Below are 19376 nucleotides of genomic sequence, written 5' to 3' on the forward strand. Positions count from 1 at the left end.
CGCTTAGTGATAGACATTCTCGCGCACGTCTCCTTGGAGTCACCCTGCATGAGCCAGACATTGAGGCTCAAACCCATCAACCGGGAGAGAACGGGATCAACAACCTCCCGATCCTTCTAGGGACCGACATTTGCGCGCGCCGAGACCGAAAACCCAAAGCGCATGTGCGAAGGATGAGCCCGGGGGAAGTACAGGACCGGACCGAAGCGGGACCCTGAGGCGCATGCGCAGTCGCGAAGGCGGCGCTTCCGGCCGGCGGAGGCGGGGCCTAGGTTCCGCTGGGGGGCGGGACCCAGCCCGCGACCCCGACCCCGACCCAGGTCGCGACCCCCACGCGGGCCCACCGGTATGGCCCGGCACGTGTTCCTGACTGGGCCTCCAGGTAACCCTGCCCAGGTGTTCGCTTCGGGGGGACCGCGGGGGTAGGCACGGGGGGCGCGGGCGCGCGGGGTGGAGGCGACTCGTGCTCTCGGGGAGGCGCGGCGGGCTGCAGGGCTCTGGCTGTGGCCGCTGAAGCGCCCGACCGAAATTACAGGCTCGTGAGCGGAAGCCTGCGTGCCGCTTCCCTGAAAGCGCGATTTTCAGTACGGAAGATCGGATTAGAAACGAGGCGGACGCTGGTTAAGAAGAAAGTTGCGGTTGGGTGGCGGGCGCGGGCTTCTCTGTGACGGTGTGGGAGAGCGGGCCGCGGCGGCAGGGTCGCTCCGTGGCACCCAACTTGCGGTGGGCGCCATTGGTGTTTCAGGCCGCCTGCCGCGCGGGCACTGACAGGACAAGGCCCGTCTCTGTCGGTATTGCCCGTGCGCGCTGCAGGTGCTGGGGGTCCGGACCCCACTCGGGGAGGGAAGCGCGGGTGTTCGCCTGAAGGGTAGTGAAACCCAAGAGGAGACCTGCCCCCTCCCAGGCTCCTGCAGGGGCGAGGCTGCAGGGTGTGAAGCCCGTCTCAGATCCTGTGTCCGTGCCAGGCCCTCCTGATGCCAGTCTTTGGCGAAGCCCTCAACCCTGCGGGGCTGCGAGTGGATGGCATCCTGTTCCCACAGAGGAGCCTGGAGGAGGAGGTCATTCCGGGCCTGGAATTGTCTTTCACGTGATTTTAATGGTTACGTTTTGCCTTAAGCAGGAAAGGCCACACTTAATAATATCGTGGACTTCGAAATTTTATTGTTACCAAGCAGAGGGGAAGCCGTGAGGAGTGCGGTGGTGGTTGGAGGAATGGCTGACATCCAAAGGACTCCCTGACCTGGCACAGGACTGTCTTTCGACTTATTTGTCGGTCCTTTATTTGAAACTGGGAATGGCATTTGCTCAGCGGGCTGGCCCCAAGACACCTACGTGTTTCATAACAGAAGTGATCTGTTACTGTGTTAGCACCTGCCCTGGGTCCTGCAAGTGACTGGGGACAGAGGTTGGCCAGGTCAACATTGGCTCTTCCTGTTTCCTTTTTTATAAAAGTCTCGTGTGCCCACAGTTGAAAGACTCAATTCCACAGTATAGTTCTCCTGAGCCTGTGTTAAAACCTGGTCACCCTCTCCATCTTCCTAGTGCAGTTATTTTGTCATCTTTCTTAGCCCAGTACATGTAAAAGCTAGTCCCAGAAAAGCCACGTGGTCAGTAATCTGTAGTTTTCTTTTCCTTTTATGTACTTTTTTTCCCCTTTGGAGTTACTGTCAGGGTTTTTTTTGTTTGTTTTTGGTTTTGTTTTGTTTTTTTAAGATTTTTATTTATTTATTTGACAGATCCAAGTAGGCAGAGAGGCAGGCAGAGAGAGAGAGAGGAGGAAGCAGTCTCCCCGCTGAGCAGAGATAACGCACTTATTTCCCATAGGGTCATGGGGTCACTTTCCAAATTAAACTACCTGCAGTTGAATCTTTATCTCACGGTCACTCTTCTGAGAGAACTAGAACAAAAAGGGTTCTGTCCGACCTGCTCATCTTGACTCTGTGGTGTGTGGAGCTGTCATTTTGGGGTTTCCTTCAGCATCGATTACCTCTTAGTGTAGACAGTGCGAGGGTAGCGGCTGAATGGATGGAGATGAAAAATTAACTGAAAGAAGATTCTAGAGCTTAGGAGGAAGGGTCTTGAGCCAGTGCCTCCTGTTACTTCCCCGTGTCCCAGCCAATATGCAGGACACACAGAGCCCCCTTTATTACAGTGGCTCTGTGTTACCATCTTCAAAATGCAACAGCTTTATTTTTTTTTACATTTAGAGTAAAACCCACTTAATATAAGACAAAAAAAAAAAGTTTGACAGAAGAACGTGACAATCACATAGAATTGCTATGTACAGAAATAAGTGCTGTGACCCTTCCCAATTCCTTCTCGAAATTTCCTTGTGTAGATACATATACTTACTTTTTTTTTTTTAAGCTTAGTGGAATACCACTGTATATGCCTGCTGTGTCTTAACCTGCTCTTTCTCCATCTCTCCACATATTGTGGTCTACTTTCTGTGCTGATACATCAGGTAAACAGTATTCCCTTTAATGGCTGCTTGGCTTTCCTGCGTCTATGCACGTAGTACCATAATTTAACACTCCCTTACTGATCAGCATATAGATTGCTTTCTGTATCTTGCCATTACAGTGAATACTGACGTAAATACCTTTTCATATATCTTTGTGCTGCGGTCAAATTTTTGTGGAGGGAATTCACAACGATAGAATTGCTGTGTGCTGTGGAAGACATACTGAAGCTGCCGTTCAGAAAAGTACAAGCTTACATACCCACCAGTGCCACTGGCCGGCATTAACCAGGTTCTTCAGGGACTTTCTGAAGGTGGCAGTTACTGGGGGATGGAGCTGGGATGAAAAACCTACACCATTCTCTTCCAACCCCAGGGAGCATGTGGCTGGGTTGCTGTTCATGTTCCAGAAGGCCAGCCACCATTGTCTGCTGGTGTGAAGTTGAGAGGAGAGATTTATTAAAGAACAGATTATCGTTTATCTCAAGGAAGCTTAAAAGGGTCCTTCAGGAACCCTGATGACTGTGTCGGCAGCTGTAGAAATAACATGATTTACAACTTTGTGGTGTCTCGAAATAGTCTCTTGCAGACTTGCCAGAGGTTTCCCCTTTTTCCATGTTGGGTCATCATGATGCCATTGCCTTCAGTGTGTATGCAACAAGGCTCATAGAAACGAAGCCATGGGGACACTCCAAGGCTCCTATTAACGTGCATGATCCTTACTAGTTGTGTAAGCCTGGATAAGTTACCTAGCCTCTCTGGGCCTCATCTATAATCCAGGAACAAGAATGGTGACTGCCTGAGAGGGGGAGTTGTGAGGATTTAACCAAGGAAATGCTTGTGGAGTGTGCTAGAACAGTCTCTGGCTCCACAGGGACGGGTTACTTTGTCAGCTCACACCTGTTGGTGCTTGTGAACACATAGCAAGAGCCAGTCAGAGTAGTTAACAGGCCAGGTGGGTGAGGGGGTGAAGGTGCAGAAGCTGTAATTTGGGGAAGGGTTGGGGGGCAGGCCAGGGGAATGCTTAGGGACGCTGGCGGAGGTCATAGATGGGGTTGCCAACCTGCTAGGATTACTCTTGTGAGAAAGTTTAAAACTGCTGTTTCTTGTGGTGTTTGTGGTATTTAAGAGACACTTTTTTGGGAGACAGAGTAATTTAAGTCCATGAAGGAGTATAGGGATCTTCCCACAATTAAATATAGGTCCAGGGGCGCCTGGGTGGCTCAGTGGATTAAAGCCTCTGCCTTCAGCTCAGGTCATGATCTCAAGGTCCTGGGACTGAGCCCCGCAACAGGCTCTCTGCTCGGCAGGGAGCCTGCTTCCCTTTTTCTCTCTCTGCCTGCCTCTCTGCCTACTTGTGATCTCTGCCTGTCATATAAATAAAAATAAAATCTTTCGGGTGCCTGGGTGGTTCAATAGGTTAAGCCACTGCCTTCAGCTCAGGTCATGACTCAGGGTCCTGGGATCCACATCTGGCTCTCTGCTCAACAGGGAGTCTGCTTCCCTTCCTCTCTCTGCCTGCCTCTCTGCCTACTTGTGATTTCTGCCTGTGACATAAATAAATAAAGTCTTTATTTATTTATTTTTTCATTTATTTATTTTCAGCATAACAGTATCATTATTTTTTCACCACACCCAGTGCTCCATGCAATCCATGCCCTCTATAATACCCACCACCTGGTACCCCGACCTCCCACCCGCCCCCCCCGCCACTTCAAACCCCTCAGATTGTTTTTCAGAGTCCATAGTCTCTCATGATTCTCCTCCCCTTCCAATTTACCCCAACCCCCTTCTCTCTAACTCCCCATGTCCTCCATGCTTTTTGTTATGCTCCACAAATAAGTGAAACCATATGATAATTGACTCTCTCTGCTTGACTTATTTCACTCAGCATAATCTCTTCCAGTCCCATCCATGTTGCTACAAAAGTTGGGTATTCGTCCTTTCTGATGGAGGCATAATACTCCATAGTGTATATGGACCACATCTTCCTTATCCATTCATCTGTTGAAGGGCATCTTGGTTCTTTCCATAGTTTGGCGACCGTGGCCATTGCTGCTATAAACATTGGGGTACAGATGGCCCTTCTTTTCACTACATCTGTATCTTTGGGGTAAATACCCAGGAGTGCAATGGCAGGGTCATAGGGAAGTTCTATTTTTAATTTCTTGAGGAATCTCCACACTGTTCTCCAAAGAGGCTGCACCAACTTGCATTCCCACCAATAGTGTAAGAGGGTTGCCCTTTCTCCACATCCTCTCCAACATGTGTTCTTTCCTGTCTTGCTAATTTTGACCATTCTCACTGGTGTAAGGTGATATCTCAATGTAGTTTTAATTTGAATCTCCCTGATGGCTAGTGATGATGAACATTTTTTCATGTGTCTCATAGCCATTTGTATGTCTTTATTGGAGAAGTGTCTGTCCATATCTTCTGCCCTTTTTTGATATGATTGTCTGTTTTGTGTGTGTTGAGTTTGAGGAGTTCATTATAGATCCTGGATATCAACCTTTTGTCTGTACTGTCGTTTGCAAATATCTTCTCCCATTCCGTGGGTTGCCTCTTTGTTTTCTTGACTGTTTCCTTTGCTGTGCAGAAGCTTTTGATTTTGATGAAGTCCCAAAAGTTCATCTTCGCTTTTGTTTCCTTTGCCTTTGGAGACATATCTTGAAAGAAGTTGCTGTGGCTGATATCGAAGAGATTACTGCCTATGTTCTCCTCTAGGATTCTGATGGATTCCTGTCTCACGTTGAGGTCTTTTATCCATTTTGAGTTTATCTTTGTGTACGGTGTAAGAGAATGGTCGAGTTTCATTCTTCTACCTATAGCTGCCCAGTTTTCCCAGCACCATTTATTGAAGAGACTGTCTTTTTTCCACTGTATATTTTTTCCTGTTTTGTCGAAGATTATTTGACCATAGAGTTGAGGGTCCATATCTGGGCTCTCCACTCTGTTCCACTGGTCTAGGTGTCTGTTTTTATGCCAGTACCATGCTGTCTTGGTGATCACAGTTTTGTAGTAAAGCTTGAAATCAGGTAACGTGATGCCCCCAGTTTTATTTTTGTTTTTCAACATTTCCTTAGCGATTCGGGGTCTCTTCTGATTCCATACAAATTTTTGGATTATTTGCTCCAGCTCTTTGAAGAATACCGGTGGAATTTTGATCAGAATAGCATTAAAAGTATAGATTGCTCTAGGCAGTATAGACATTTTAGCAATGTTTAGTCTTCCGATCCAAGAGCATGGAATGGTCTTCCATCTTTTTGTGTCTTCTTCAGTTTTTTTCATGAGTGTTCTGTAGTTCCTTGAGTACAGCTCCTTTACCTCTTTGGTTAGGTTTATTCCCAGGTATCTTATGGTTCTTGGTGCTATAGTAAATGGAATCGATTCTCTAATTTCCCTTTCTGTATTTTCATTGTTAGTGTATAAGAAAGCCATTGATTTCTGTACATTGACTTTGTATCCTGCCACGTTGTTGAATTGCTGTATGAGTTCTAGTAGTTTGGGGGTGGAGTCTTTTGGGTTTTCCATATAAAGAATCATTTTATCTGGAAAGAGAGAGAGTTTGACTTCTTCATTACCAATTTGAATACCTTTTATTTCCCTTTGTTGTCTGATTGCTGTTGCTAGGACTTCTAATACTATGTTGAACAAGAGTGGTGAGAGTCGTGTTCCTGATCTCAACGGGAAGGACGCAAGCTTTTTCCCATTGAGGATGATATTTGCTGTGGGTCTTTCATAGATAGATTTGATGAAGTTCAGGAATGTTTCCTCTATCCCTATACTTTGAAGCGTTTTAATCAGGAACGGATGCTGGATTTTGTCAAATGCTTTTTCTGCATCAATTGAGAGGACCATGTGGTTCTTCTCTTATTATTCTCTTATTATTCTCTTATTAATTTGTTCTATCACATTGATTGATTTGCGAATGTTGAACCATCCTTGTAGCCCAGGGATGAATTCCACCTGGTCATGGTAGATAATCTTTTTAATGTGCTGTTGGATCCTGTTTGCTAGGATCTTGTTGAGAATCTTAGCATCCATATTCATCAGTGATAATGGTCTGAAATTCTCCTTTTTGGTAGGGTCTTTGCCTGGTGTGGGGATCGGGGTAATGCTGGCTTCATAGAAAGAGTCAGGAAGATTTCCTTCTGCTTCAATTTTTTGAAAAAGCTTCAGGGAATCTCTGAATGGGAGGAGAAAGAAAGAAGTCTAGAAGATATAGTGGAACAAGTTCTTCATGAAAATTTTCCAAATCTCGTGAATGGAACCAGCGTTTATGTACTAGAGGCCGAAAGGTTTCCCCCCAAGATTACAGATTCTCAAAAGTCCTCGAGACACCTAATAGTAAGAATGAAGAATTATAATTGTAGGCAGAACCTCTTGAAAGCAGCTAGGACAAATAAGATCCTTACATACAGAGGAAAGCCCATCAAAATAACGTCAGACCTGTCCACAGAGACCTGGCAAGCCAGAAGGGGCTGGCAAGATATATTCAGCACACTGAATGAGAAGAACATGCAACCAAGAATACTTTATCCAGCAAGACTGACATTCAAAATGGATGGAGAGATAAAGAGTTTCCAGGACCAACAAGGCTTAAAAGACTATGCCACCACCAAGCCGATACTGCAGGAAATATTAAGGGGACTTCTTTAAAGGAGGAAAAAGCCCAAGAATAGCATTGAACAGAAATATAGAGACAATCTACAGAAAGAAAGACTTCAAAGGTAACACGATGTCAATAAAAACATATCTATCAATAATCACCCTCAATGTGAATGGCCTAAATGCACCCATAAAACGGCACAGGGTTGCAGACTGGATAAAACAATAGGACCCATCCATATGTTGTCTACAAGAGACCCATTTTGAACCTAAAGATACACCCAGACTGAAAGTGAAGGGATGGAGAAGCATCTTTCATGCCAATGGGCCTCAAAAGAAGGCTGGGGTAGCGATTCTCATGTCAGACAAATTAGATTTTAAACTAAAGACTGTAGTCAGAGATACAGAAGGACACTACATCATTCTTAAAGGGACTATCTACCAAGATGATCTAACAATTGTAAATATCTATGCCCCCAATATGGGAGCAGCCAATTACATAAGAAAACTTAATCAAGATAAAGAGTCATATTGATATGAATACACTAATCGTTGGAGATCTTAACACGCCTCTCTCAGAAATAGATCATCGAAGCAGAAAATCAATAAAGAAACAAGAGCATTGAATGACACATTGGACCAGATGGACCTCATAGATATATACAGAACATTCCACCCTAAAACAACAGAATACTCATTCTTCTCAAGTGCACATGGAACTTTCTCCAGAATAGACCACATACTGGGTCACAAATCAGGATCCAACCGATACCAAAAGACTGAGATTATTCCCTGCACATTCTCAGATCACAATGCTTTGAAACTGGAGCTCAGTCACAAGGAAAAGTTCCAAAGGAACTCAAACACCTGGGAGCTAAAGACCACCTTGCTTAAGAATGCTTGGATCAACCAGGAGATCAAGGAAGAACTGAAACAATTCATGGAAACCAATGACAATGAAGACACTTCGATCCAAAACCTATGGGATACAGCAAAGGCGGTCCTAAGGGGGAAATACATAGCCATCCAAACCTCCCTCAAAAAAATTGAAAAATCCAGAACACTGTCTCTACACCTTAAAGAACTGGAGAATCAACAACAAATCAAACCAACTCCACACATAAGAAGGGAAATAATCAAGATTAGAGCTGAGATCAATGAGGTAGAAACCAGAGATACAGTAGAACATATCAATGAAACTAGAAGCTGGTTTTTTGAAAGAATCAATAAGATCGATAAACCATTGGTGACACTAATCCAAAAGAAAAGAGAGAAAGCTCAAATACATAAAATTATGAATGAAAAGGGAGAGATCACAACGAAAACCAAGGAAGTAGAAACAGTCATCAGAAGTTATTATCAACAGTTATATGCCAATAAGCTAAGCAACCTAGATGAAATGGATGCATTCCTGGAAAATTATAAACTCCCAAAATTGAATCAGGAAGACATTGACAACCTGAATAGACCAATATCTAGTAAGGAGATTGAAGCAGTGATCAAAAACCTCCCAAAAAACAAGAGCCCAGGACCTGATGGATTCCCTGGAGAATTCTACCAAACTTTCAAAGAAGAAATAACACCTATTCTCCTAAATAAAGTCTATAAAAAAGTAAAATAAAATAAAATCTTTCAAAATAAATAAATAAATAAATATAGGTCCAGAGTGTTCCGAAGGTTGAAATGCCAACTTAAGGTGCCCAGCATTTGACCCAAGTATGACCAGGTTTACCTCCTCGTGAAAGAGTGTGGCCACCCACGGAGGCAAGTAAACCTAGTTCTAGAAGCTTGTCTCAGAGGATGCAAATTGCGCCTGTCACCACAGAGCTACTCAGTTGGTCCTGGTATTGTATATGTGACAAAATTAATGTTGTCTCGGAGGAATTTTAAAATCAGACTTTAAGATCCCATTCATATTTTTATTATGCTTGAAATTAAAAAGTTTTAACACCCTGGAGCAATCAGAATTGAAGTGCAGTTAATACTCCTAAAACTCAGGGACGCCTGGGTGGCTCAGTTGGTTAAGCAGCTGCCTTCGGCTCAGGTCATGATCCCAGGGTCCTGGGATCGAGTCCCACATCGGGCTCCTTGCTCAGCAGGGAGCTTGCTTCTCCCTCTGCCTCTGCCTGCCTCTCTGTCTGCCTGTGCTCGCTCGCGCTCTCTCCCTCCGTCTCTGAAAAATAAATAAAAATCTTAAAAAAAAAAAAAATACTCCTAAAACTCAGGTGCAGCCCCTTTCACTCCCCGCCGGGAAGGCTCTCAGAGTCAGTGAGTGCTGTGTGTCCTCTGGCAAAGGAGTGGTTCCTAATGGGCTTTTGTTTTCTTTTCTTTTTCTTTCTTTCTTTTTTTTTTTTTTTTTTAGGAGTTGGAAAAACGACGCTGATCCAGAAAGCCAGTGAGGTGTTAAAATCCTCCGGTGTGCCTGTCGATGGATTTTACACAGAAGAAGTCAGACAGGGAGGGAAAAGAATAGGATTCGATGTTGTCACGTTATCTGGTCTGCGGGGAATTTTGTCCAGAATTGGGTATTGATATTTCTGTTCTGTGGTGTTTTATTCCCCCTGGGTACAAGATTAAGCCAAATGATCCCTTCTATCTAGAAGAATCTGGGGCCTTTACGGATTTCTCAGAGAGAGAAAACAGAGATTGAAACCATCACATGAAAAACAAAGTATAAAAATAGCATATGTCACTTAAAACTCATTCCGCCAAGTAATAAGTGTTTAGCATTTTGTAATTCATAGTCCTGTTTCCTGTGTGCCACTTTTCTGTGGCGCAGCCCCCCTGCAGCTTCAGGGTTGCCCCCCAAGGTCCCTGCCAGGCCTGGTGGTGGCGGTGGTAGTAAGCACTCCAGTTGGTAGCTCTGATGTCAGGCATCAGGTTACACGGCATCAGGTTAGCTTTGCATACCTGGGTGATTTTTAAGGGTGATTTAGCCTACGTGGAGGGCCAGAGGCTCACTGGAGTAGCTACAAACCAGAAATCAGTACGGGGGTCTTTCAGCAGAGAATGCCCTGTCTTTTCATTCAGGTCAGAGCCTCCACCTGGAAAACGTGAATGCCGGGTTGGGCAGTACGTGGTGGATCTGACTTCGTTCGAGCACTTGGCACTTCCGGTCTTGAGGAATGTAAGTATGTGATTTCTGCCTCTTGAGCCCATCTCTTCTTAGTGCATTGGGGGAATTGCTCGCCCTGGGAACAGAGTAGTTTTGCTCCAAAGGAGTGGCCAGTTTTGCATTTGACAATTGGAAGGTTTTCAAGTGATTGAGCCTTATAAAGGATGTATGCACCATAATTTGATGTCACTCTGAACTACACAGAAATTCCTTGTTACACGTATTCAGCGCATGGAAATATTTTATTCTGGGAGGGCTCTGATGCTCAGCTACCAAGACTCCAAAAGTTAAATCTTTCCTCTGCTTTCCTCTCTTTTATATCTTTACCCTGTTTTCACAGCACAACAAATAAACATTTAGGAAGGGAAATGTCATTATATAAATATAATGGTAAGCACCTCACATATTACAGATATTCCTCAACTGACTGTGGGTTTACCTCCTGATAAAGCCATCGTAAGTTGAAAGTCTGGTAAGTGGAAAACACATGTAATACACCTAACCTACACACCATTACCCCTCAGCCCAGCTGACCTTGAGCGTGCTCAGAACACTGTACGGTTGGGCAAGATCATCTGACACAAAGTGTATTTGATAATAAAGTGTTGAGGATCTTACGCAGTGTACTGAACGCTGTACTGAAAGGGAAACGTAATGGCTGTGTGGGTGCAGAATGGTTATTAGTGTATTGGTTGTTTACCTCCATGATCTCGTGGCTGCCTCAGACCTGGGACTCCAGCTCCTGCCCAGCATTGTGAGAGATCATCCTTCATGCTGCCCCTAGTCCAGGAAAAGGTCAAAATTAAAAATCTGACCTATGATTTTTATGGAATCTGTATTGCTTTCACACCGTCGTAAAATTAAAAAATCATCAGTTGAACCATTGTAAGTCACGGACCATCTGTGGTATATCATATATCACTGTATTACCTGTTGTTGTTTCTTTTTTAACAGCTTACTGAGGTATAATTCACACCTCACCCATTTGAAATACACAGTTCAACTTTTTCTAGTATATTCACAGGAATGTGCAACCATTTGTCACAAGCTAATTTTAGAACATTTCCGTCCTTTCAGAAGGAAGCCCCATACACACTGAGCAGTCATACTTCATTCTTCTGTCCCTCCCCGCACTTGGCAACCACTACTCTACCTTCTTTGCCTGTCAGTTTGCCCATTCTGGGCATTTCCTGAAAAGGGAATCATATAAAGTGGGATCTTTTGTAACTAGCTTATTTCACTTGGCACAATGTTTTCAAGGTTTATCGACACTTCAGTACGTATCATACTTTTTCATGGTTGAATAATATTCCGTTGACTGGATATACCACATTTGTTGATCTGCTGATCAGCTGATGGACATTTGGATTGTTTCTGCTTTTTGGTTATTGTGAATAATGCTGCTCTGAACGTTTCTGTGCAAGTTTTTGGGTAGACGTCTGTTTTCATTTCTCTTGGGTTACACCTAGGAGTAGAGCTGCTAGGTCATAATGGGAGTTCTGCATAAATCTTTTTGAGGAATCACCAGACTGTTTTCCAGACCAGCTGCATATTTCCACCAGCAGTGGATGAGGATTCCAGTTTCTTCATATCTTTGCCAGCACCAGTTACGATCTTTCTATTTTCATCCATTCAAGGAGGTGTGAAGCACTGTATGATTTCGATTTTGATTTCCCTGATGACTAGTGATGTTGAGTGTCTTTTTATGTCCTTATTGGGAATCTGTATATCTTCTCTGGAGAAATGTTTATTCCTTTGCTTTGCCCATTTTTAAATTGGCTTAGTTGTGTTTTTATTACTGGGTTATGAAATGTCTTCATAAGATCTGGATACCAGTCTGTAATTAGATACATTATTTGCCAGTATATTCTTCTGTTCTGTAGACGCGGTCACTTTCTTCATGGTGTCCTTGAAGTTTTTTTTTTTGAGAAATCCAGCTTACCTGTTTTTCTTTTGTTGTTTATGCTTTTTGGTATTGTATCAAAGAAGACTTTGCTGACCTAATTTCATAAAGATCAACTCCTGTGTGTTCTTCTAGGAGTTTTATGGTTTTACTGTTACATATAGGTCTGTAGCCTAAAGTAATTTTTGTGTGTGCTGTTAGATATGAATCCAGATTCCTTCTTTCACAGATAAATATCCAGTTCTTTCAACACCGTTTGTTGAAGACTCTTCTCTTCCCATATAATTTCCTTGGGACTGCTCTTGAAGTCATTTGACCATAAAATACAAACATAATTTGGATTCTGAATTCTGTTCCATTTATCCTTATGTCAGTTCCATCTGTTCTTAGGTCAGTACCTCACTGTCTTTATTACCGAAATTAGGATTTTGATAGGGACTATATTGGGGAGTATTGCCAGTATTAAGTTTTTTGCAGAATATTGCAGTATGAAGTCTTTTGACCCATGAATATGAGCTGTCTCTCCATGTACCTAGATTATCATCATATTTTTTTTTAAAGATTTATTTACTTAAGAAAGAGAATGTCCACGTGTGAGTGCAGAGGAAGAGGGAGAGAATCCAAGCGGACTCCCTGTTGAGTGCAGAGCACGGTGTGGGCTCAGTCTCAGGACCCTGAGATCATGCCCTGAGCTGAAATCAAGAGTGGGACACTTAAGTGACTAAGCCACCAAGGCGCTCCTACCTAGATCTTCTTTAATTCTTCTTTTTTTCTTTTTAAGATTTATTTATTTTAGAGAGAGAGAGAGCACGCGCAAGTGGAAGGGGCAAAGGGAGAGGAAGCGAAACTGAGAGTCGGAGACTTAACTCACTGCACCACCCGGGCACCCCTTCTTTAAATTTTTTTCAACAATATTATTTTATAGTTTATAGTCTCTAAGTTTTACACTTTAAAAAAAAATTAATACCTTAGCATTTTATACTTTTTGACACTATTGTAAATGGAATTGTTTCCTTTATTTCACTTTGGAATTTCTCATTACGAATGTATGGAAGCACAAGTGGTTTTTATTTGATGATCTTGTATCCTGTAACCTTGCTAAATTTGTTTATTTGTTCTAAGAGTTTTTCAGTGAATTCTTTAGGGTTTTCTATGTACAAAATTGTACAAATGGATATAGTTTTACTTTCTTCCTTTCGACTTTGGATCCCTTTTATTTCATTTTCTTGCCTAATTGCCTCGGTTAGAACTTTTAGTTCAGTGTTGAATAGGAATGGTAAGAGTGGACATCCTCATCTTGTTCTTTATTATAGGGAGAAAGCATTCAGTCTTCTACCATAAAGTATGACATTGGCTGTGAGTTTACGATAACCATTACCAGGTTGAGGAAGTTCCTTTTGTTCCTAGTTTTTTGAGTGTTTTACAATGAAGAGTTGTTGGATTTCGTGAAATCCTTTTCCTGCATCTATAGCGGTGATTATGTGATTGTTATCTTTCATCATATTAATGTAGTGTATTATGTTAATTGATTTTTGGATGTTAAACCAACCTTGGTTCTTGGACTAAATCCCTCTTGGTCACGATGTGTGATTATTTTTATATGTTGATGGATTCAAAAGGATCATATGCAGATCCTTTTATGTATGTATTGCTGGATTTTATAAAAATAAAAAATTGTTTGCAAGTATTTTGTTGAAGATTTCCACGGCTGTATTCCTAAGGGACATAGTCTGTAGCTTGCTTGTGCTATCTTTGTCTGATTTTTGGTAGCAGGGTAATATTGGTCTCAAAATAAGTTGGGAAGTGTCCCATCCTCTTTTGATTTTTGGAAGTTTGTGACATATTGGCATTTATTTTTTCTTTGTCTTTGTTTTTCTTTGTTTGATTTACCAGTGAAGCCCTGTGGCCTGGGCTTTTCTTCACGAGAAGCTTTTTAGTTATGAATTTAATCACTTTGCTTGTATAGGTCTGCTAACTTTTTATTTTTGGTTGTGACACTTGTGGTAACCTCTCTTTTAGTAATTTGTCTGTTTCATTTATCTCATCTGTTGGCATACAGTTCTTCATATATTCCCCTATAATCCTTCTTATTGTGGAGGTGAGTGGTGTTTTCCCTTCTTTTGTGTCTTATCTTAGTGATTTAAGTTCTCCCTCCTGCCTTTTTTTAAGCCAGAAGAAGGGAGAGGAAAATAGGAAAAAGTTTGTCAATTTAGTCAATCTTTTCAAAGAACCACCTTTTGCATTTGGATTATAAATATGTAATATTTTATGTTCATTCATCAAATATTTATCAAATCCTAGATATGTAGTTGTAAACAAAACAAACATGTTTTCTCCTCTCTCGAGACCCTCGGTCGAGGGGGAAATGTAGGTATTAAGCAAGTAAGTATATGTCATAAGCGCTGTGAAGTGTATGTCATAAGCACCCACTGGGGTGCTGTGAGAGGTGCTGAAAGCTGACTTTAGATCAGGTGGCTGGGAAGGAGCTCTGGGGAGGTGGTGTGTAGCTGAAATGGGAGGATGAGAGGGCACCATCGCTTCAGAGAGTCAGTACTGGGTGTGTGTGTGTTGGGGGGAGTGGGGGTGGATTCTGTGGACAACATTATAGATGAGGGGAACAGATAAACTGTGGCCCCAGGGTCCTGGCGCAGAAGGTGAGGAAGAAGGTGTGGCTGGTAGGGTGGGTGGGGCACGTGGTCACGGTCTCCTGGACTGTATTAAGTACTCTGAGTGCCTTTAATCTGTGATAGATGTACTACTTGGATTAATTTTTGTAGAAATCCAGTGGTGACAACCTATCTCACAAGACAGGTCTAAACCTTCCAGAGAATCTGTTCCACCAGTAGGAAGGTCCAGGGTTTTTCTCATGGCCTGGTGGGCCCGGTGCGGTCTGGCCCGCTAACCTCTGGCCGCCTGTCACCATTCCCCAGTCTTGCTAGCTCAGATGCATTCCCCACAACATTGCAGAGCTGGTGCCGCACCAGCTGTTGGCTCGCGGCCCTGGTGGTTTTCTTTGGTCGGTGTACTGTTATCTTTGCCTCTCTGTTCTTCTTTGACATTTGGGGCTGAGCGGAATGGTGTTGTTGAGGGCTTTGGTAGTTGCTTGGGGCTGCCGGAAATTTAACCACAGCCCGCGGAGGGCAGTTGCTGACTTCAGACGGCCGGCAGGGTCTTGCGCTCTGTTCTTTGCAGGCTGCTGCTCGCCAGAGCCCACCTCCTCCCTTGCTTCCTCCTGATTCCCTGCTACTCCCACCTCTTGCCTCTTGGAATGTTCCTCCATCCCGTGCTGGGTCTGTTGTGGCCATTGTTTTGGTGTGAGCAGTCAGAGCACATGATGTTTTTCTCTCTGGTTTTTTCCCATCAAATGCTTACCTTTCTACTTAAATGTTCAAAGGGCAAGTGAAATACTTTAAATGAAACTCTAGGTGAGGACTCTGGCTTTGGGCCCTGGATCAATACAAAGAATTGATTTTTACTCACTTGGCTCAGAACAGACAGAATCCTGGGGGAGCAGTGTGCACATACATGCGTGCTGTCTGTCGGCGAAATTATGCGAGAAATCATACATTGACTAGAATTAGAGCTTAACTCTCTTTTTTTAATTAAAAAATAGAGGAAAGCAGACTTCTCTCAATTTCTTATGCTTTGGATACCAAACCCAGACACCCATATTTTAGGAAGAGTTCCCAGGCTGCAGGTTCTTACCTAGTCCAGGTCACAGACTTTTTTTTTTTTTCTTCCCTGAAGAACAAATCTTTCTCCCATCTCTTACTGGAATGAAGAGAGGAAAAGGAATTAGTGTTTTGCCTTTAGAGAGAAAAAATGGTGAAGTAGCTACACAACGAAAACAGAGGAATATGAAGAGACAGTTGTTATTACTGACAAGTAAACAGAAAGCTCCAGCAACCACATCTAGGCAGGAGAGCCTTGGTGCAGGTAGTGTGTTAGGGTCTCACGCTCTCTAACTTCAAGTTCAGAAATATATATTAAGTGCCTCCTATGTGTAAGGTATTTCACTGTGGATGAAAAATATTTTGAGTCCTATGACAGAAGGGAGCTAATCCTTGGGTCAAACAGGGCCAGCAGGGGTGTGTCCTGTGGTGAGCTAGGTCAGAGCCCGCGGGGCTGGAGCCCAGAAGGGGCTGGAGGCCAGGGCAGGGCTAGAGGAGGAGTTGCAGTAAGGTTCTTAGAAAGTCCTTTCCTAGGGTTGACTGTAGTGGACTTTTTTCATTCTACTGGTGATGACTTTCCTTATTTGACAACGTTTTTATTGTTTTTCTGAGTATCGACACTCTCTACTCCAGGTAGCGAATTTGTAAAAAAATATGAATAAAAATAAAGAAGAAAATAGGAAAAACTCATAATCTTATCACTGGGTTAACCGCTGTTAGTGTGTGTGTTTCTTCTCTCTTTCTGCTTTAGTCCATCAATCCAAAATGGGGACAAATACTGCGTCTGGTTTTATAGATTTGGCTTTTCCTGTTAATACGATCCAGTGACATGGGAATGGCCTACGAGGGGATGATCATCACAACTGTGATAATGTAGTGATTGCACAGTGTTTCCTGGCATGGGTTTTACGCTCTGACTCGGTGGTGGATGTTTATCACCATCACAAGGACCCTCGTAGCGAGCCCCCTTTGCACAGCCAGCCTTTCTCCCCAGTGGTAGAGCTTTCCCGGGGGATGATCTGAGAGTGAGGCCCTAGGTGAAGAGCTGACCTGGGGTATCGCTGGGTGCTGTTGAGGTGCTTCTGTGACTAGTCTGCCAGGTGAGGGTGTGTTCCTCTCCCTGCACTGTGGCCAGCAGGAGCCCTTTACCCTATACCTGTTCTTCTGTAGGGAAACCGGCTTCTTCGCTTTGACTCCTGCTTTTAAGTTGCTAATGAGGTTAAATGTTTTTTAGCTTATTTTTTTAATCTAATTATTTTTGTTTATCCCTTTTCCCATTTTTTTTCCCCTTTTGGCTTAAAAAGATCTTTTATAAGGCAGTTGATGGTAATTTTCTCAATTTGTCCCTTTGGTGATTTCCGTCCGTCCTTCCTTCCTTCCAAACTTCCTTCTATCCTTCTTTCCTCTTAACATTGGCGCAGTCTCTGTATTCCACGTTAACACAGAATTTCGTTCTTCTTCTATAGTACTGTAGTACCTTTTTTTCCTTTTAACATGTTTTTAATCCATCTGGATTTATTTTGACTATAATATACAATGAGACTATGAGTTGATTTCTTTCCAAAGACTTAGCAAGTTTGCCAAAGCCATTTGTTAAATAACCCATTTCACATTGGTTTGTTATGCTTTATTAATTATAATAAGAAATATGTGGATGTATAATGTTCTAGGGTTGTCTGTTCTCTCCCATTTGCCTATTTGAGTCTCACGTCAGTACCATGCCGTGTTAATTGCCATGTTATCTTCTATTTTAAAAGTTGTCTTACCCATTCTTGTTTGTTTTTCCACATTGTAGTGGTATTGGGGGTAACAGTGCTAGGGGTAGGGACAGTAGTGCAGGTTGTCAACAGTGATCCAGTGCGAACTGTGCTATAGGCACTGGTGCACTTAGTCCTCAGAGTGATTCTAGCACTCTCTTCCTGGTTTACAGAGAAGGAAACTGAGCTATAGACTAGAGGTTAAATTGCCCAAAGGCCCACGGCCTATAAGTGGCAGAGGTGGCATGAACTGTAGAATCAAGACTCTATTATCTGGGTGCCTGGGTGGCTCAGTGGGTTAAGCCGTTGCCTTCGGCTCAGGTCATGATCTCAGAGTCCTGGGATCGAGTCCCGCATCGGGTTCTCTGCTCAGCAGGAAGCCTGCTTCCTCTTCTCTCTCTATGCCTGCCTCTCTGCCTACTTGTGATCTCTCTCTGTCAAATAAATAAATAAAATCTTTAAAAAAAAAAAAAAAAGACTCTATTATCCACCACAGAAGTCTTACATGGAGTGATTGGAACCATATAAAATTAGTTATTTAGATTCAAGGAGCATCTTAATTTTTCAGCTCATAGTCTTCATAGCCAAAAACCCGATTATCTCTGCTTTTCCACTTCTTTCTTTCTTTCTTTCTTTTTTAATTATTTTTTTGGCAGGGTTATTTATAGGTCTCTTCTACTTTCTGATGCTCCTGTAATTAGGATTATTTTTCCAGTTTTTTAGTGACCAGGGCTGGCAGGATAACACTGTCCTTTTTCCTAATGGTCTTTTTGACAATGACACTGACTGCTTTATTAGAAGTTGTTGCAGTATGGGATTAAACTTTTTGTTGGCACCCCACCTCATGTATCTCCTACTCACACAAAAAGATAACAATAGATTGTAATTTTTTAAGAACAAAAGGTGTCTACTCCAAGCTGTCTTTTCTAGACTGACCCATGTCATTTTTAATTAAGATCCATGAAAAGAATAGGCAGCTGGAACCAGGACGTCTGATGAAAATCAACATAGTAGTACCTCTTTTTGATCAAAATAAGGCTTTTGGTGTATATTTGTTTTCAAGAGCAGGATCTGCTTTTGATTCTGAAATGAGATTCTGCTTCAGATCTTTGAACTTCATTTGAAGGTGAGAGGATTCCTGGCTGGGGAAAGTTCATCTGTTACCACTTGACCTGGAATTGCTATTTTGTATTTCGGGCCACTAGGCTTGAGAGAGAATTTGGAAAAATGAATTTCTAGTCAGGATCCATTCTTGAAAGGTTGATAGGAGCCCAAGCATTGCTTTTGAGTTTCCTTCATCGTTAGCAAATGTGACATTTTTTTTCTTTGTTCCTCCTCACTTCCTATTTCTGGACCTCACGATCATATATACGCGCTGAAAGATCGGCCAGGGAAACAAAAAGCTGTCTGGTGCAAACATAAGAATTAATTTAGAGATTGTCAGTGGAAACATTTCTGCAGTGAATCAGAAGAGGAAAATGAACGGAGAGTTCCATGTAGGGTTGATGCTGCCCTTTATCATGTAGGCTTTCTGGGTCTGCAGCCTTGTCAGGAGCTTCCAGGTGAAATGCAAAACTAGCCCCCCCTTTGTTGGGAGGGCAGAGGGAGACCAGAAAGAGGCTGGGAGGTGGCAGTAGGAATAAGCAGCAGGAACTCACGTGTTGGATACAGCAGGATGAATGGGGCCACCTCTTGCCCGCCAAATCTTAAGTCTGTATGGAGAGAGTCCTTCTGGTTTTATTTTTTTTTTTAAGATTATTTATTTATTTATTAGACAGAGATCACAAGCAGGCAGAGAAGCAGGCAGAGAGAGAGGAGGAAGCAGGCTCCCTGCTGAGCCGAGAGCCCGATGCGGGGCTTG

General features: G+C 43.0%; 1 protein-coding gene across 1 annotated transcript in view; it reads left to right on the forward strand.

The window, feature by feature from the left end:
• The first annotated feature begins 215 nt into the window (after nt 1-215).
• NTPCR (nucleoside-triphosphatase, cancer-related) overlaps nt 216-19376 on the forward strand; it is a 40066-nt gene continuing 20905 nt past the window's right edge. Inside the window, exons 1-3 of the mRNA XM_032312901.1 lie at nt 216-382; nt 9432-9594; nt 10100-10196. Of these exons, the coding sequence (XP_032168792.1) occupies nt 349-382; nt 9432-9594; nt 10100-10196 (294 nt within the window). The 5' untranslated portion in view covers nt 216-348. The remainder of the gene's footprint in view (nt 383-9431; nt 9595-10099; nt 10197-19376) is intronic.

This window comes from Mustela erminea, chromosome 14, assembly GCF_009829155.1.
Source record: "Mustela erminea isolate mMusErm1 chromosome 14, mMusErm1.Pri, whole genome shotgun sequence".
Taxonomy (NCBI): domain Eukaryota; kingdom Metazoa; phylum Chordata; class Mammalia; order Carnivora; family Mustelidae; genus Mustela; species Mustela erminea.